This window comes from Bufo bufo, chromosome 6, assembly GCF_905171765.1.
Source record: "Bufo bufo chromosome 6, aBufBuf1.1, whole genome shotgun sequence".
Lineage (NCBI taxonomy): Eukaryota > Metazoa > Chordata > Amphibia > Anura > Bufonidae > Bufo > Bufo bufo.
In genome coordinates this window covers 266,041,065-266,054,769 of record NC_053394.1, presented here as the reverse complement: position 1 = coordinate 266,054,769, position 13,705 = coordinate 266,041,065, and the positions used below count along the sequence as shown (strand labels likewise).

At 45.4% G+C, this 13,705-nt stretch overlaps 1 protein-coding gene across 1 annotated transcript in view; it reads left to right on the top strand.

Annotated features, from left to right (window-relative positions):
- Positions 1-8,933, top strand: part of CUEDC2 (CUE domain containing 2) — a 48,980-nt gene extending 40,047 nt beyond the window's left edge. Inside the window, exons 6-9 of the mRNA XM_040436667.1 lie at positions 1,593-1,760; positions 3,224-3,276; positions 4,261-4,321; positions 8,168-8,933. Of these exons, the coding sequence (XP_040292601.1) occupies positions 1,593-1,760; positions 3,224-3,276; positions 4,261-4,321; positions 8,168-8,314 (429 nt within the window). The 3' untranslated portion in view covers positions 8,315-8,933. The remainder of the gene's footprint in view (positions 1-1,592; positions 1,761-3,223; positions 3,277-4,260; positions 4,322-8,167) is intronic.
- The last annotated feature ends 4,772 nt before the right edge of the window (positions 8,934-13,705 follow it).

The window sequence follows — 13,705 nt, the reverse complement described above, 5'->3', positions numbered from 1 at the left end:
GGCTGACCTGTTGTATGTGCACTTGGCAGCTGAAGACATCTGTGTTGGCCCCATGTTCATATGTGCCTGTGTTATTGAAAAAAAAATATATTTTAATATATGCAAATGAGCCCCAAGGAGCAACTGGGGCGTTGCCATTATACCCTAGTGCTTACCTCTCTCTGCAACTACCATGCCCTCTGCACTTTTATTGACAGGGCCAGGCAGTATAAACGTGATCATACCTGCCTGGGCCTGTCAATCAAAGTGCAGAGGGTGTGGCAGTAGCAGAGAGAGCAGATAGCAGAGAGAGCAATAGGACCTTTGATGACGTCACTGCGTTCATCACATGGCCCATCACATGGTCCATCACCATGGTGATGGATCATGTGATGAGCGTAGTGACGTCATCAAAGGTCCTATTGCTCACAGATGAAGACAGAAGAGATGCTGGCTGCGCGAACAAGTGGATTAAGGTGAGTAAAAAAAAATTTTAACCCCTCCAGCCCTATTTTACTATGCATTCTGTATTCAGAATGCTATTATTTTCCCTTTATAACCATGTTATAAGGGGAAATAATAATGATCGGGTCCCCATCCCGATCGTCACCTAGCAACTGTGCGTGAAAATCGCACCGAATCCGCACTTGCTTGCGGATGCCTGCGATTTTCACGCAACCCCATTCATTTCTATGGGGCCTGCGTTACGTGAAAAACGCACAAAGAGGAGCATGCTGTGATTTTCACGCAACGCACAAGTGATGCGTGAAAATCACTGCTCGTGTGCACAGCCCCATAGAAGTGTAGGGGTCAGGATTCAGTGCGGGTGCAATGCGTTCAACTCGCGCATGGCATCCGCGCGGAATACTCGCCCGTGTGAAAGAGGCCTTACAAGTATCCAGTGCTCTCTTGTTTTTGAGTAGATCAGCATGACCACTTGGCTACTTCTAGTTGAAGACATGTCCTGAAATTGATTACCAAAGAATTATTTTCTCTACTAGAAACACAGCACATTAGAATGTATACTCTTATGGAGAAGTTACTTCTCACTAAGTTCTTCGAGGTAGAGATAAAAGATGACTAGGACAACATGGCCAACTCTGCAATAAGACCCCGTTCTCCTACACCCGTCTATTAGCCAGAGGTGATAAGACTCCTAGCCAAGAATGACTGGAGATTTCTATCAAGAAATTTACTGTATACCTATCAATCTGCTCAGCTCCTCCTGTGCTATAACATACTACCTGCAGATCAAACTGTGTGTATGTGTATAACAGTCTTGCAATACAGTCCCATTGGTGTTACTCTTTACGGTGGAATGGACTACTGTGAGTTATTCAGTCACAAATTTTCTATAAGCAAGTACATGAACTCGTTCTTAGGGTCCATTCACACGTCCGTAGAATGGGTCCGGATCCGTTCCGCAACGTTGCGGAACGAATCCGGACCGATTCATTCTCTATGGGGCCGGAAAAAATAGAACATGTTCTATTGTTGTCCGCAATTGCGGTCAAGAATAGGCAGTTCTATGGGGGTGCCGGCCGGGTTTATTGCGGATCCGCAATACACTACGGATGTGTGAATGGACTCTTAGTTTTACATTTACTTTTCAGGAAAAAGGCAATGCAAAAATGAATGTAGATCTGCTACTGGAGATGTTCCCAGCATGTACAGTGCGTCAAGCTGAGAAAGTGTTGTCTATGGCTAAAGGAAACCTAGAAGATGCCGTGCAGATAATAGTGGAGAAAGAGGTGACTTTTGAGGATACATCAGAACCACAGGTGAGTGACGAGGACTTTTCAGGACACGGTGCAATATTATAATCTACTCCCAATTTACATCCCTTTGTTAGGATGTTAAAACATTTGTCTAAACAGATGATCTACACCGACTGGCCATGCTATAAGGGTCATCTGCCCTTTCATGATTACAGCTTTTCTGTATGGGAATTAGGCATGACCTCGGAGTTCAGCCTAAATCAAGTGAACATGTTTTCCGTGGATCAATTTGAGTGTGAATCCACATTAGAAAGGGAAAATTCAGCAATGAGAGCGACTTCGAACGAGACATGTATGGGGCCAGTATTTCAAAATCTCCCAATCTTGTGGGGTTTTCTTGTGTGACAAGAGCATACAGAGAATGGCGTCCTTGAGGAAAAACACCCAGTGAAAGACTTGTCTGACAGGTAGGCTGCGCATAGTCAAGCAAATTTCAGACGAATACATTGCTGTTGCCCAAACTAATGTGTCTGAATGCACAACTTGTTCCATAGCATGAATGGGATAAAACCACAGATGACCGTTTCGAGTGGCATTGCTGTCTAAGGTAGTGATGCTCAACCTGCGGCCCTCCAGCCGTTGCCAAACTACAACTCCCAGCATGCCTGGACAGCCTACAGCTATCAGCCTACAGCAGAGAATGATGGAAGTTGTAGTTTGGCAACAGCTGGCGGGCCGCAGGTTGGGCATCCCTGGTCTAAGGGAAACAGAAGACAAGACTCCAGTGGACAAGAGAGTGCTTGTTCAGATGAATCCAGATTTATATTGCACCAGCAGCACCATAGTCTAGCACAAAACACACCCTTGCCTCTCCTGGCGATACAGTTGAATACAGGAGGGCACCTGCAGTTGCTGGCCAGATGCATGAGTACCTGAAATTCCTAGCATTAATTAATGCTGAGAGTATCAGATCGCTATGTACCTGGTCGGTAGTTTGAGCAGGACTCGGTCAGCCCGCTCAGCATCGGCACACCAGGAAATTTCCCTTTGGGGTCTATGGGCAGTCTTCCCCTGTGTATAGTAATAAATTGGTTCCAGGAACATGACATTGAGTTTCCCTTGCCTCCATAACCTCCACAGTCCCAAGGTATTAATTGTATAGAGCATCTCTTGGATAATGTGGAAGCCTAACCCTCTGGTGGTTTTTGTACTAAAAGCACCAGACATGTGAACTGGTCCTAAGGAGCGTTTGGTGCTTTCAGAACAAAGCACTGGTTACCCTAGTACCCATACCAAAGCACCATTGAATGTGGTCAGGGGTCATGAAAAGCAGAAAATGCATCCAAACTTCTAAAAAGTTGCCATACACATTAGAGTATTGTCGGCTGAGCCTGACCATCATCTAATATGTATGTGTACAGCAGCACTTTTAATATTCTCATAACGAAAGTCACTTGAAAACCACTTTGTCGTCACAAAATGTTATCTGTAGAGTTATTCTTAATAACTTTATTTCTGTTTGTCCGATATTTCTAAAGAATCCCCAAAAAGAAGACATGAAAGAATTCATTTTACAGAAGTAAGTACTTTGCAGCAGATAATTCACTTTTATTAATCCACATTATCATCCGTAGGTAGTAATAGTATAACTAGTAACAACACCTCATAATGGTTTATGAAGCAAAGGGAAATGAGAAGAAGCCTGTCAGTTTCTCCTCAAGGAGATGGCTATAGAACCGCTGTTATAACCACAATATATTCAATAGTTAATACTGTTCCCATGTTCCTTGATCAATCATTGTAAAAATTGATGGTGAAAGCTACAGCCATGTGGGAGTTCTCAGCTAGCTGATCTAAATTAAAGGGCATCTGTCAGCAGATTTGTACCTTTGATGACCTGTTACATGTGCACTTCGCAGCTGAAGACATCTGTGTTGGTCCCATGTTCATATGTGCCTGTGTTATTGAAAAAAAAATATTTTAATATATGCAAATGAGCCCCAAGGAGCAACTGCGGCGTTGCCCATTATACCTTAGTGCTTACCTCTCTCTGCAACTGCCATGCCCTCTTCACTTTGATTGACAGGGCCAGGTAGTATAAACGTGATCATACCTGCCTGTCAATCAAAGTGCAGAGGGTGCGGCAATAGAAGAGAGAGCTGAGCCTCTAGGAGTAGAGGCAACACCCCCATTGCTCCTTGAGGCTCATTGGAATATATTAAAAAATCATTTTTCTCAGCAATGTCGGCACATATAAACATGGGACTAACACAGGTGCCTTCAGCTGCCAAGTGCACATGTAACAGGTCAGCCAGTTTCTTAGGTACAAATCTGCTGACAGATGCCCTTTAACCTGTTAATACAGAACGTAATATTTTTTTCTTTTGGTGCTGTTTAAAGAACGTTTCATCTGTCCCATTAAGCTCAAACTAGCAGTATTAGTTCTTTGATTGACTATTATGATAGTCAAACTCTTTGGAGAACACAGGTAGTGATACATGTTGTGGTAGGCCTACTCATAATGTTGTGCATTTGTTATTTCTGATTCTTCTATGGTCTTCAGATACATGTTGGTTGACAACGACGACGACAAAAAAACACACAGGCCTTTGATGCCTAAAGAGGTAAGAACAACAGCACATTACAGCTCAAAATAAAATGTGAATACAGAATGTAGCACTATCATTTTGTTTTCTTTAATCCAACATTACAGGGAATCCCAGTAGTTTGTGCCCTGCAAAACTGTTGACGGCAGTAGGTAGGCTGGGGGGAGCAGGACAAACATTCCTTTTGTGGAGCTTTTATAGTGTGAATTTGAACTTATTCTGCCAGAAACTGCTTCTGCAAGCTGTTTCATAGAACCTCCTCTCTGAGTGACAGCTCTATCATCCAACCAGGAGACCATGACAGTTGTCACTCAGAGCAGAGGGCAGGGGCTGTGAAGCAGGTCATTGCAGAGAGCTCCAGTGTACTTGTGGGATCAGTGCTTGGCAGAATAAATGTTCATATTCACACTACTCCTGGTAAGTTCTCCACCAAAAAGGTACCGTATATTCCGGCGTATAAGACGACTGGGCGTATAAGACGACCCCCAACTTTTCCATTAAAAATATAGGGTTTGGGCTATACTCGCCGTATAAGACTACCCCTGAATGCCCAGCCCTCCCTGTCCTCAAGACGATCTTCTCCAGTCCAGGGAACTGACTGGGATCTGTGGATGGCACTGTTATGAGGGGGATCGGTGGATGACACTGTTATGAGGAGGGGGATCTGTGGATGGCACTGTTATGGGGAGGGAGATCAGTGGATGACACTATATAGCATCTTATGCTAAATGTGTCATTCACAGATCCACTCCATGACAGTGTCATCCACAGATCCCCCCTAAACAGTGCCATCCACAGATCCCCTCCCCATAACAGTGCCATCCACAGATCCCCCTCCCAATAACAGTACCATCCACAGATCCCCCTCCCAATAACAGTACCATCCACAGATCCCCCTCCTAATAACAGTACCATCCACAGATCCCCCCCTTAACAGTGCCATCCACAGATCCCCCTCCCCATAACAGTGCCATCCACAGATCCCCCCCCTCCCCATGTGCCATCCACAGATCCCCCTCCCCATGTGCCATCCACAGATCCCCCTCCCCATGTGCCATCCACAGATCCCCCTCCCCATGTGCCATCCACAGATCCCCCTCCCCATGTGCCATCCACAGATCCCTCTCCCCATGTGCCATCCACAGATCCCTCTCCCCATGTGCCATCCACAGATCCCTCTCCCCATGTGCCATCCACAGATCCTCCTCCCCATGTGCCATCCACAGATCCCCCTCCCCATGTGCCATCCACAGATCCCCCTCCCCATGTGCCATCCACAGATCCCCCTCCCCATGTGCCATCCACAGATCCCCCTCCCCATGTGCCATCCACAGATCCCCCTCCCCATGTGCCATCCACAGATCCCCCTCCCCATGTGCCATCCACAGATCCCCCTCCCCATGTGCCATCCACAGATCCCCCTCCCCATGTGCCATCCACAGATCCCCCTCCCCATGTGCCATCCACAGATCCCCCTCCCCATGTGCCATCCACAGATCCCCCCCCCCCTGTGCCATCCACAGATCCCCCTCCCCATGTGCCATCCACAGATCCCCCTCCCCATGTGCCATCCACAGATCCCCCTCCCCATGTGCCATCCACAGATCCCCCTCCCCATGTGCCATCCACAGATCCCCCTCCCCATGTGCCATCCACAGATCCCCCTCCCCATGTGCCATCCACAGATCCCCCTCCCCGCCGCTCAGAGGAGTATACATTTATTAACTGTAATCCGTAACTTTAACTTTAAATCAGCGCTCATCTCTTTACTAGGGTACCTTACTCTCAGCTCCGATAACAGGCAGTGCGGGCGGCGCTCACTCACTGACGTCACACGCCTGCGCCGCCTAGTGAGTGAGCGCCGCCCGCACTGCTTGTTACCGGAGCTGAGAGTAAGGTACCCTAGTAAAGAGATGAGCGCTGATTTAAAGTTAAAGATTACAGTTAATAAATGTATACTCCTCTGAGCCGCGGGTCCCTGTATATTCTAACCCGCAGGCAAGCGTCCCTGTCACCATGGGAACTCCTGGGGGTTAGAATATACCATCGGAGCTGAGTATACCCGGCGTATAGGACGACCCCTGACTTTTGAAAAGAATTTCTAGTGTTAGAAAGTCGTCTTATACGCCGGAAAATTCGGTATGTTTTTCCTGCTGTCCTCAGCCTGTCCTGTCAACATTTTTGTTTAGAGGTCTACCCATGAACATAATTTTTCACCTATCCTGTGGATAGGTGTCAAATGTATGATTGCTTAGGGTCTCACCACTGGGACCCCCACCAATCGCAAGAACAGGGTCCCCTAGCCCCTGTGGGAGTGGAGCTGTAGGGCACATGCATGACCACTGATGCATTCAGGATCAGTGGACTGACATCTGAGCACTGTACTCTGCACTTCCATAGACAGTGATTGGAGCATTGCACATAACACATGCACAATACCTCTCCATGCACATAAGGGATTGGTAACCCCTTGTAAACTGTGGCGGTCCCAGTAGTCTAACCCCCAGTGATCATATATTTATCACTAGTGTTGAGCGAAGCAAGCTTCGGATGCTACATCCGAAGTCGCTTAGTTCAAAACTTCGGATTAATACTGTACGGAGATCCATTTTCGTACAGTATTAAAATGTATGGACTTCGATGAGCCGAAGTTAGTTATTTGCGAAGTTGCGTGTGACTTGGTTGAATAACTTCGGAAGTCGATTTTTAAAGTGGAAAACCACTTGAAAACTTGAAACTGAACTGCTTCTGTTCCGAGGTAGTAGTTGGAACCGAAGCAGAGTTCGGTTTCAAGTTTATCACCTATCCTGTGAATAGGCAATAATTGTTGTTTATTGGAAAACCCATTTAAAAGGGGTATTCTAATCTTAAGACAGCATCCATATTGATATGTGGATGGGCAGATGTCAAAGATAAGGCTTGAAATATGCTGTATTGTCAAATATGCTGGGTTAAAGAGGACCTTTCACCGATTCTTACCCTATGAACTAACTATACAGATATGTAGAGCGGCGCCCGGGGATCTCACTGCACTTACTATTATCCCCGGGCGCCGCTCCGTTCTCCTGCTATGCCCTCCGGTATCTCCGCTCACTAAGTTATAGTAGGCGGAGATACCAGTCCCTAAGTTATGGTAGGCGGAGTCTGCCCTAGCGCTGGCCAATCGCAGCGCAAAGCTCACAGCCTGGGAGGTTATTTTCTCCCAGGCTGTGAGCTCTGCAATGCGATTGGCCAGCGCTAGGGCAGACTTCGCCTACCATAACTTAGGGAACGGAGATACCGGAGGGCATAGCAGGAGAACGGAGCGGCGCCCGGGGATAATAGTAAGTGCAGTGAGATCCCCGGGCGCCGCTCCACATGTCTGTATACTTAGTTCATAGGGTAAGAATCGGTGAAAGGTCCCCAAGTAGAATATTTTTTTAGAATATTGTACAGATATAGCACCAGGTCTATTGGAGAAAGCAGCAACATGCCAGTTACATGTAGATTTAGTGCGTCTGTATGGCCGGAGCAGTCTCAACGACTTTAGGTCTAGTTTGCATTATTTTGGAAGGTGTCTCTATCCATTACTTATAGCAGTGACTGTTGTAAGCGATGCCTTCAGTATAGTTCATACAGGCTCTGACTATTAGTTCACCCCAGTTCCATCTATTTTCATATGCACTTTATGTGGTGTCCTTGGCTTTTGATAGCTAGTTATTTCAATTGTCATAATTATGGATATGCTCTTTAATAAATATAGGTTATACAATGTCTAATTTAATGTGGGCAGAAGTCCTGTAAAAATAGTTTTCCAAGGAGGTTTTTAGCATATAAAATGCATAATTAGTCCCCACAGCTTTCATTTTATCTGTGTATTTTCAGGCCCCTAAGAAACTGATTAGATACATTGACAATCAAGTGGTCAGCACAAAGGGGGAGAGATACAAAGATATGAAGAAACCTGAGAGTGAGGACATGAAGAAAACCTACATAAATCTCAAGCCTGCCAGAAAGTACAAGTTTCACTGAAGCATAAAAGCAGTAGGACCTTCCCAGCTTCTGTTTAGTCTGGAGCATGTGTCCACCACGATGGGTAGATACCAATACACTCTGCAACAGAGAAGAGAACTTTCAGGATTTATCACTGGTTTATTCACCATTAATAAGCAATATATGATGTCATGTGGGAGAGTCCTAACCTTTACATGGAAATCTCACATAATGGCATCTCAGGTCATTTAGTTCATCCATAGCCACAAGATCTGAAACTGTTAATGGTGCATCACATATAGTGCTATGTTGGTTCTCAGGAACAAATATTGTCTTTGTAAAGCTCTCCGCCCTCAAAGTTGCCAAGAGCAATCAGATTCCAGATTGGCTTTTGAAATTAAAAGGGTTTTCCAAAACTTTAATATCTATGACCTGTCCTCAGGATAGGTTATTAGTATCTAATCGGTGGGGGTCTGACCCTTGGGACCCCCACTAATCAGTTTGAGAAGGCACCGGCCTTCTTGTGAGCACAGCGGCATTCTCCGTGCTTACCAAGCACAGCAATGGACATTGTATAGCGGCTGTGCTTGGTATCTCGCTCAGCCCCAATCACTTCTAGGCCACGTGACCAATGAACGTGTCATCACTGGCCTAGGAAAAGTTGAGAGAAGGCCGCAACACTACTGCGAAAGCCTTCTCAAACAGCTGATCGGAGGGGGTCCCGAACTTCCACTGATCAGATACTGACGACCTATCCAGAGGATAGGTCATCAGTATTAAAGTCTCAGAAAACCCCTTTAAAGGATTTGTCCCAAGAGTTAACCTTATCCCTTAGTGTATGATTTGTGGGAGTTCAACTCCTTTGTCTTGCTATATGAATGAAGAGGTGGTCAAGCATATGTACTGCCACTCCATTCATCTATATTGGACTGCCAGTGATAGCCAAGCGCTGTACTGTATATCTGGTAGCTCCATAGAGGATGAATGAAGCAGCGTACATGCTTGACCACTGCTCCATTCCAGAGGGGGTGTGGCGGACTGCTGTGGTGTTGTGATCAAAGTGGGTCCCAGCAGCCAAGCCCTCGCCGATCAGTCACTACTCTATCCAGTGAATAGGGAATAAATTAAATTCTTGGAACAACCCCTTAAAAGACTGGATCTGATTGGCTGGCTGCTACAGACTGCACTGACACTTAAGGGTATGTCCACACAACAAAACCACAGTAAAATCTGCATGAGTAAGGGTACATTCACATGGCAGATTTTGACACTTTCAAAATCCACCATGTATAACATTGTTCCAAGCAGCTGCTGTCCGCACACTGCGCCGAGAAGGGACATGTCCCTTTTTGGCAAGGTCGCGCCTTTAAACTGCCAGCCCACCCGTTTAAAACAATGGAAGGCAGATACCACGCTAGGCACCACCCAAGTTGTGTCCGAGCCAAAATCCTGACAGCAAATTCCGCTGTGTGAACGGGCCCTTAGGTGCGAATTTGTTGCCGATTTCACTCCATGCATTGCAGAGCGTAAAATCTGCAGTGGAAAAGGGAGCATAAGATTGATATGCCGCAGGTTTAAAAACCACACAGCAGATTAATTTACACTTCAGAGTTTTCTATAGTGCGTGGATGAAATTTCTGAAAATTCAGGTTCACCATATATTTGATCCATCAGTCTAGGCAATGCTCTGTGAGCCAAACTGCTCATAGAGCACAGAGAGATGTGTGTAGCATTACCTAGACTGGATCCAATTGTATCTGACTTATGTGTTATTAGCCCCAGTGCAAACTTTGGATTGGGGTCCGGCGTCCCCCCCCCCCCCCCTTCACTTCCCATTTTTACTAAGAGGTGGAAGATTTTCTTTACACCAAGGGCTCTTTCACACGACTGCGGGTAATCCGCTGCATGAAAGAGAGCCAAGCCCCGTTCCGGGCAGCAGAAACATGGTGCATTAACATGATTGATACAGCTCCATGCCTCTCTGGGATCTTTTTACTACAAAATCACAGTGAGATAAAGTTGTCACCGTGATTTTGTAGTAAAAAGTTTACAGAGAGGCACGGAGCATTATCAATCATTTAATGCTCCGTGTCTCTGCTGTCCGGAACGGGGCTTGGCTCGCTTTCACGCAGTGGATTACCCGCACAGGATCCGCTCGTGTTAAAGAGCCCTAAGCCCAATGCATGGCTACACTCACCCAGTCAAATAAAATCTGATCCTACCTCATCCAGGGTGTCGCTGGCGTCGGCGTGATGTCCACTGGATCCAGAACAAGGTCCCTGTGGTGATAGAAAAAAATAAAAAATAATCACATAAGGAAGGGATAGTGACTGCCCCTGTGAAATCACCAGCAGGGGACGCTGTGCTGGCCTGTAAAACTGAGCCATGCCAATGTATAGCAGGGTAATCTACGACATTTCCCCTAAATGCTACTACACAGTACTAATGCCCACATTGTGGCCCCTCACAGTACTAATGCCCACCTTGTGGCCCCTCACAGTACTAATGCCCTCCTTGTGGCCCCTCACAGTAATTAAGCCCACCTTGTGGTCCCTTCAAAATAGTTATATCCTCCTTGTGGCCCCTCACGGCAGTTATGCCCACCTTTGTTCCTGTCACAGTAGTTATGCTTACTTTTGTAGTTGCACTGAAAATTGGTCCTTGAGACCTAACTACGTCTTTTTTTCTCTCACTGTAGTTATGCCCAGATATGTGCCCCCTCACAGAAGTTATGCCAGATATGTGCCACCTCACAGTGGTTATGCCCACATATATGTGCCCCCTCACAGTAGTTATAGGCAGATATGTGCCCCTCACACTGGTTATAGCCCGATATGTAACTCCTCACAGTAGTTATGCCAGATATGTGGCCTCTTACAGTAGTTATGCCCAGATATGTGCCCCTCACAGTGGTTATGCCAGATATGTGCCCCCTCACATTAGGTATACCCAGATATGTGCCCCTCACAGTGGTTATGCGCTTTTGTGCCCCCTCACTCTAGTTGTTGCCCCCTTTTTGCAGCTTTATAGAAGAAGAAAAAAAACACACATACTTACCCTCTTCCCTGATGATGCGCTCCCACACTCACATCGCGCTTCTGGCTGTGCTGGAGGACGATTCCCTGGCCTTCAGTGCTCCTCCCACAGCCAGCAGCGCGATGTGCGGCCTGCAGGGGTAGCGCCTGAGCTCTGAAGAGCAGTGAAGCAGGGAGCGGAGAGGTCTCCCTCCATCACTCTGAAAACAAACAGCCCAGCAGTGACAAGAACTGCCGGGCCGGCTGAGTGTGTTGCCTCTGCGCCCCCTCATGTTTAAAGAGCACTCTCACGGGGCCCAGCATTCTCACTGTACTTCATGCCTGGCCCCATCAGAGCGCTCCCATTACACATGAGTGCAGCGAGCCCCCCCCCCCCCCCCCGCCGGGCCCGGTTGCGGTCGCACCTTCTGCGACCGCGATCATTACGACCCTGCTGACTTCGTATTCATTTTAGCCCCTGAATGTAAACAAAATTGTTTTCATTCAGTGACTGCAAACAGAACTGCATACAGATCTTGAAATTGATGGGGGAATAGAACATGATTTTTCTTTATATAGTAATTGGGGTTTTTTTGTTTGTTTTTTTACGTAAATTAGAAAACCCCTTTGAATGAGGTACATTTATAATTAAATATAATGGATTTCAAATAGCACTAAATCCAATTAGGAAATGAAAGTTGGATATTTTGGCCTATAATAACACTTTTATTCTTAGACTTCAGGCACAATACTGTGTCCGTATTTCAATCCGCAAAATACAGATACTTTCCGTGTGCATTCCATATTTTTCTCACTCCCATCAATAGAAATGATTATTCTCTTCTGCAATACAGACAAGAATAAGACATGTTTTATAATGTGTGGAATGGCCACAGGGAGCCATAAAAAAAATTACAGATGTGTACATGGGCCCCATAGAAAAGAATGGGTCCATGTGCCAGCCACAAAAAACACGGACGGCACACAGATGAAAGCTACAGTCATGTGCATGAAGCCTTATACTGTAAAGCTTTGCAAAATAGTATTATTTACATAGAAATCCATTATTATTTGATTTTCATGGGTTCATAGATTGCTGCCTATTTCCCTTGTGTTATATTGTTTTTTTTATTACTTATTTTTAAGACTATTTTTATTGTGCTTCTTGCATTGTTTTACTAGATACTGGACTTGTGACGTGTCTGCTTTAATGGCACGCTACCTAATATGCTAATGCTTGAGTGCCATACTGTAACATGTATATTTTATCTTGGAATTTACTGTTTCCTTCAAGGAATGCTAAGATGTATTTGGTAGTTTGATAATGTCTTTGTACATCCTGGTGGGAATGTGCATGCTTAGTTACATTCACTGCATGATTACCAAGGCACTTGCCTTGTATTCTCCCTTGCCCTGAGTGCTTGATCTCAGTTCCATCAGTATTTTATAGAAAAGAGGGGATTTTTCATTAAAAAAATAAAATGTTTGAAGGAAATGCATGGATCTGTAATTGCATTTGAGCGTTCCCCTCCGTTGTATACTGTAGCTAGTTTTTGCATTTTTGTCATTTGTATTCAGATCCTCAGATTCCTAATTGCCTTTTTTTACAGTACTTGTGGACATCAAGTGATTGAGTGCATAATTCCTTGAATATTTAAAAGAAAAATACCCTTTTCTTCACCTTATAGCACCCCTGCTATCCTCTAGATAGGCCATTAGTATCTGATTAGCGGAGGTTTGACACCCTGCATGTATATTGGAGGGTGACTGCTGTGGTGCTCCATTCATTACAGTGGGTGTTGTGCTGCAGTAACTAGCTTTGTCCACTACACACAGTGGGTTGAGCTGTAGTTCTAGCACGGGTTCTGCTGCAAAATAGCTAATCGGCAGGGTGACAGACCCGGATGAGCAGATATTGATGGACTATCTATAAAACCCCTTTAAACCATTTTCCATGCATCAGGGAGTGTTTTCCTTTCATGTATTTATTGAGTATTTTTGTGTTTAGTTTACATAATTGTTTGAATAACATCATAGTAGTTATCTATTCTCTATATTTCTCTGCACTGGGCCTTTATTGGCATTTTATTTGTGTAAATGTGCTGGGAGTAGCGGTAACTATTGCTTGTCCATATAAATCCAGTTTAGGTCACTAGTTGTTACTGCCTCTTCTCCATCATACAAGGCCTCGAAGTACAACTATAGACCAGGGAGGGATTGCTTCCACTTGGAAACTCATAGACCGTTCTGTAAACATGTGCCTATTTTTACAGCACGGATTAAGCACAAGAGGCTGAGCTAATGAACCACACTGAGAACTGGTACCCAGGACATCAAACTAATGTGCTGTATGGCAGACAATATTGTAAATATCTTGCCCCCAAAAATGGGATGCAGCAGGTGCATTAACAGCAGA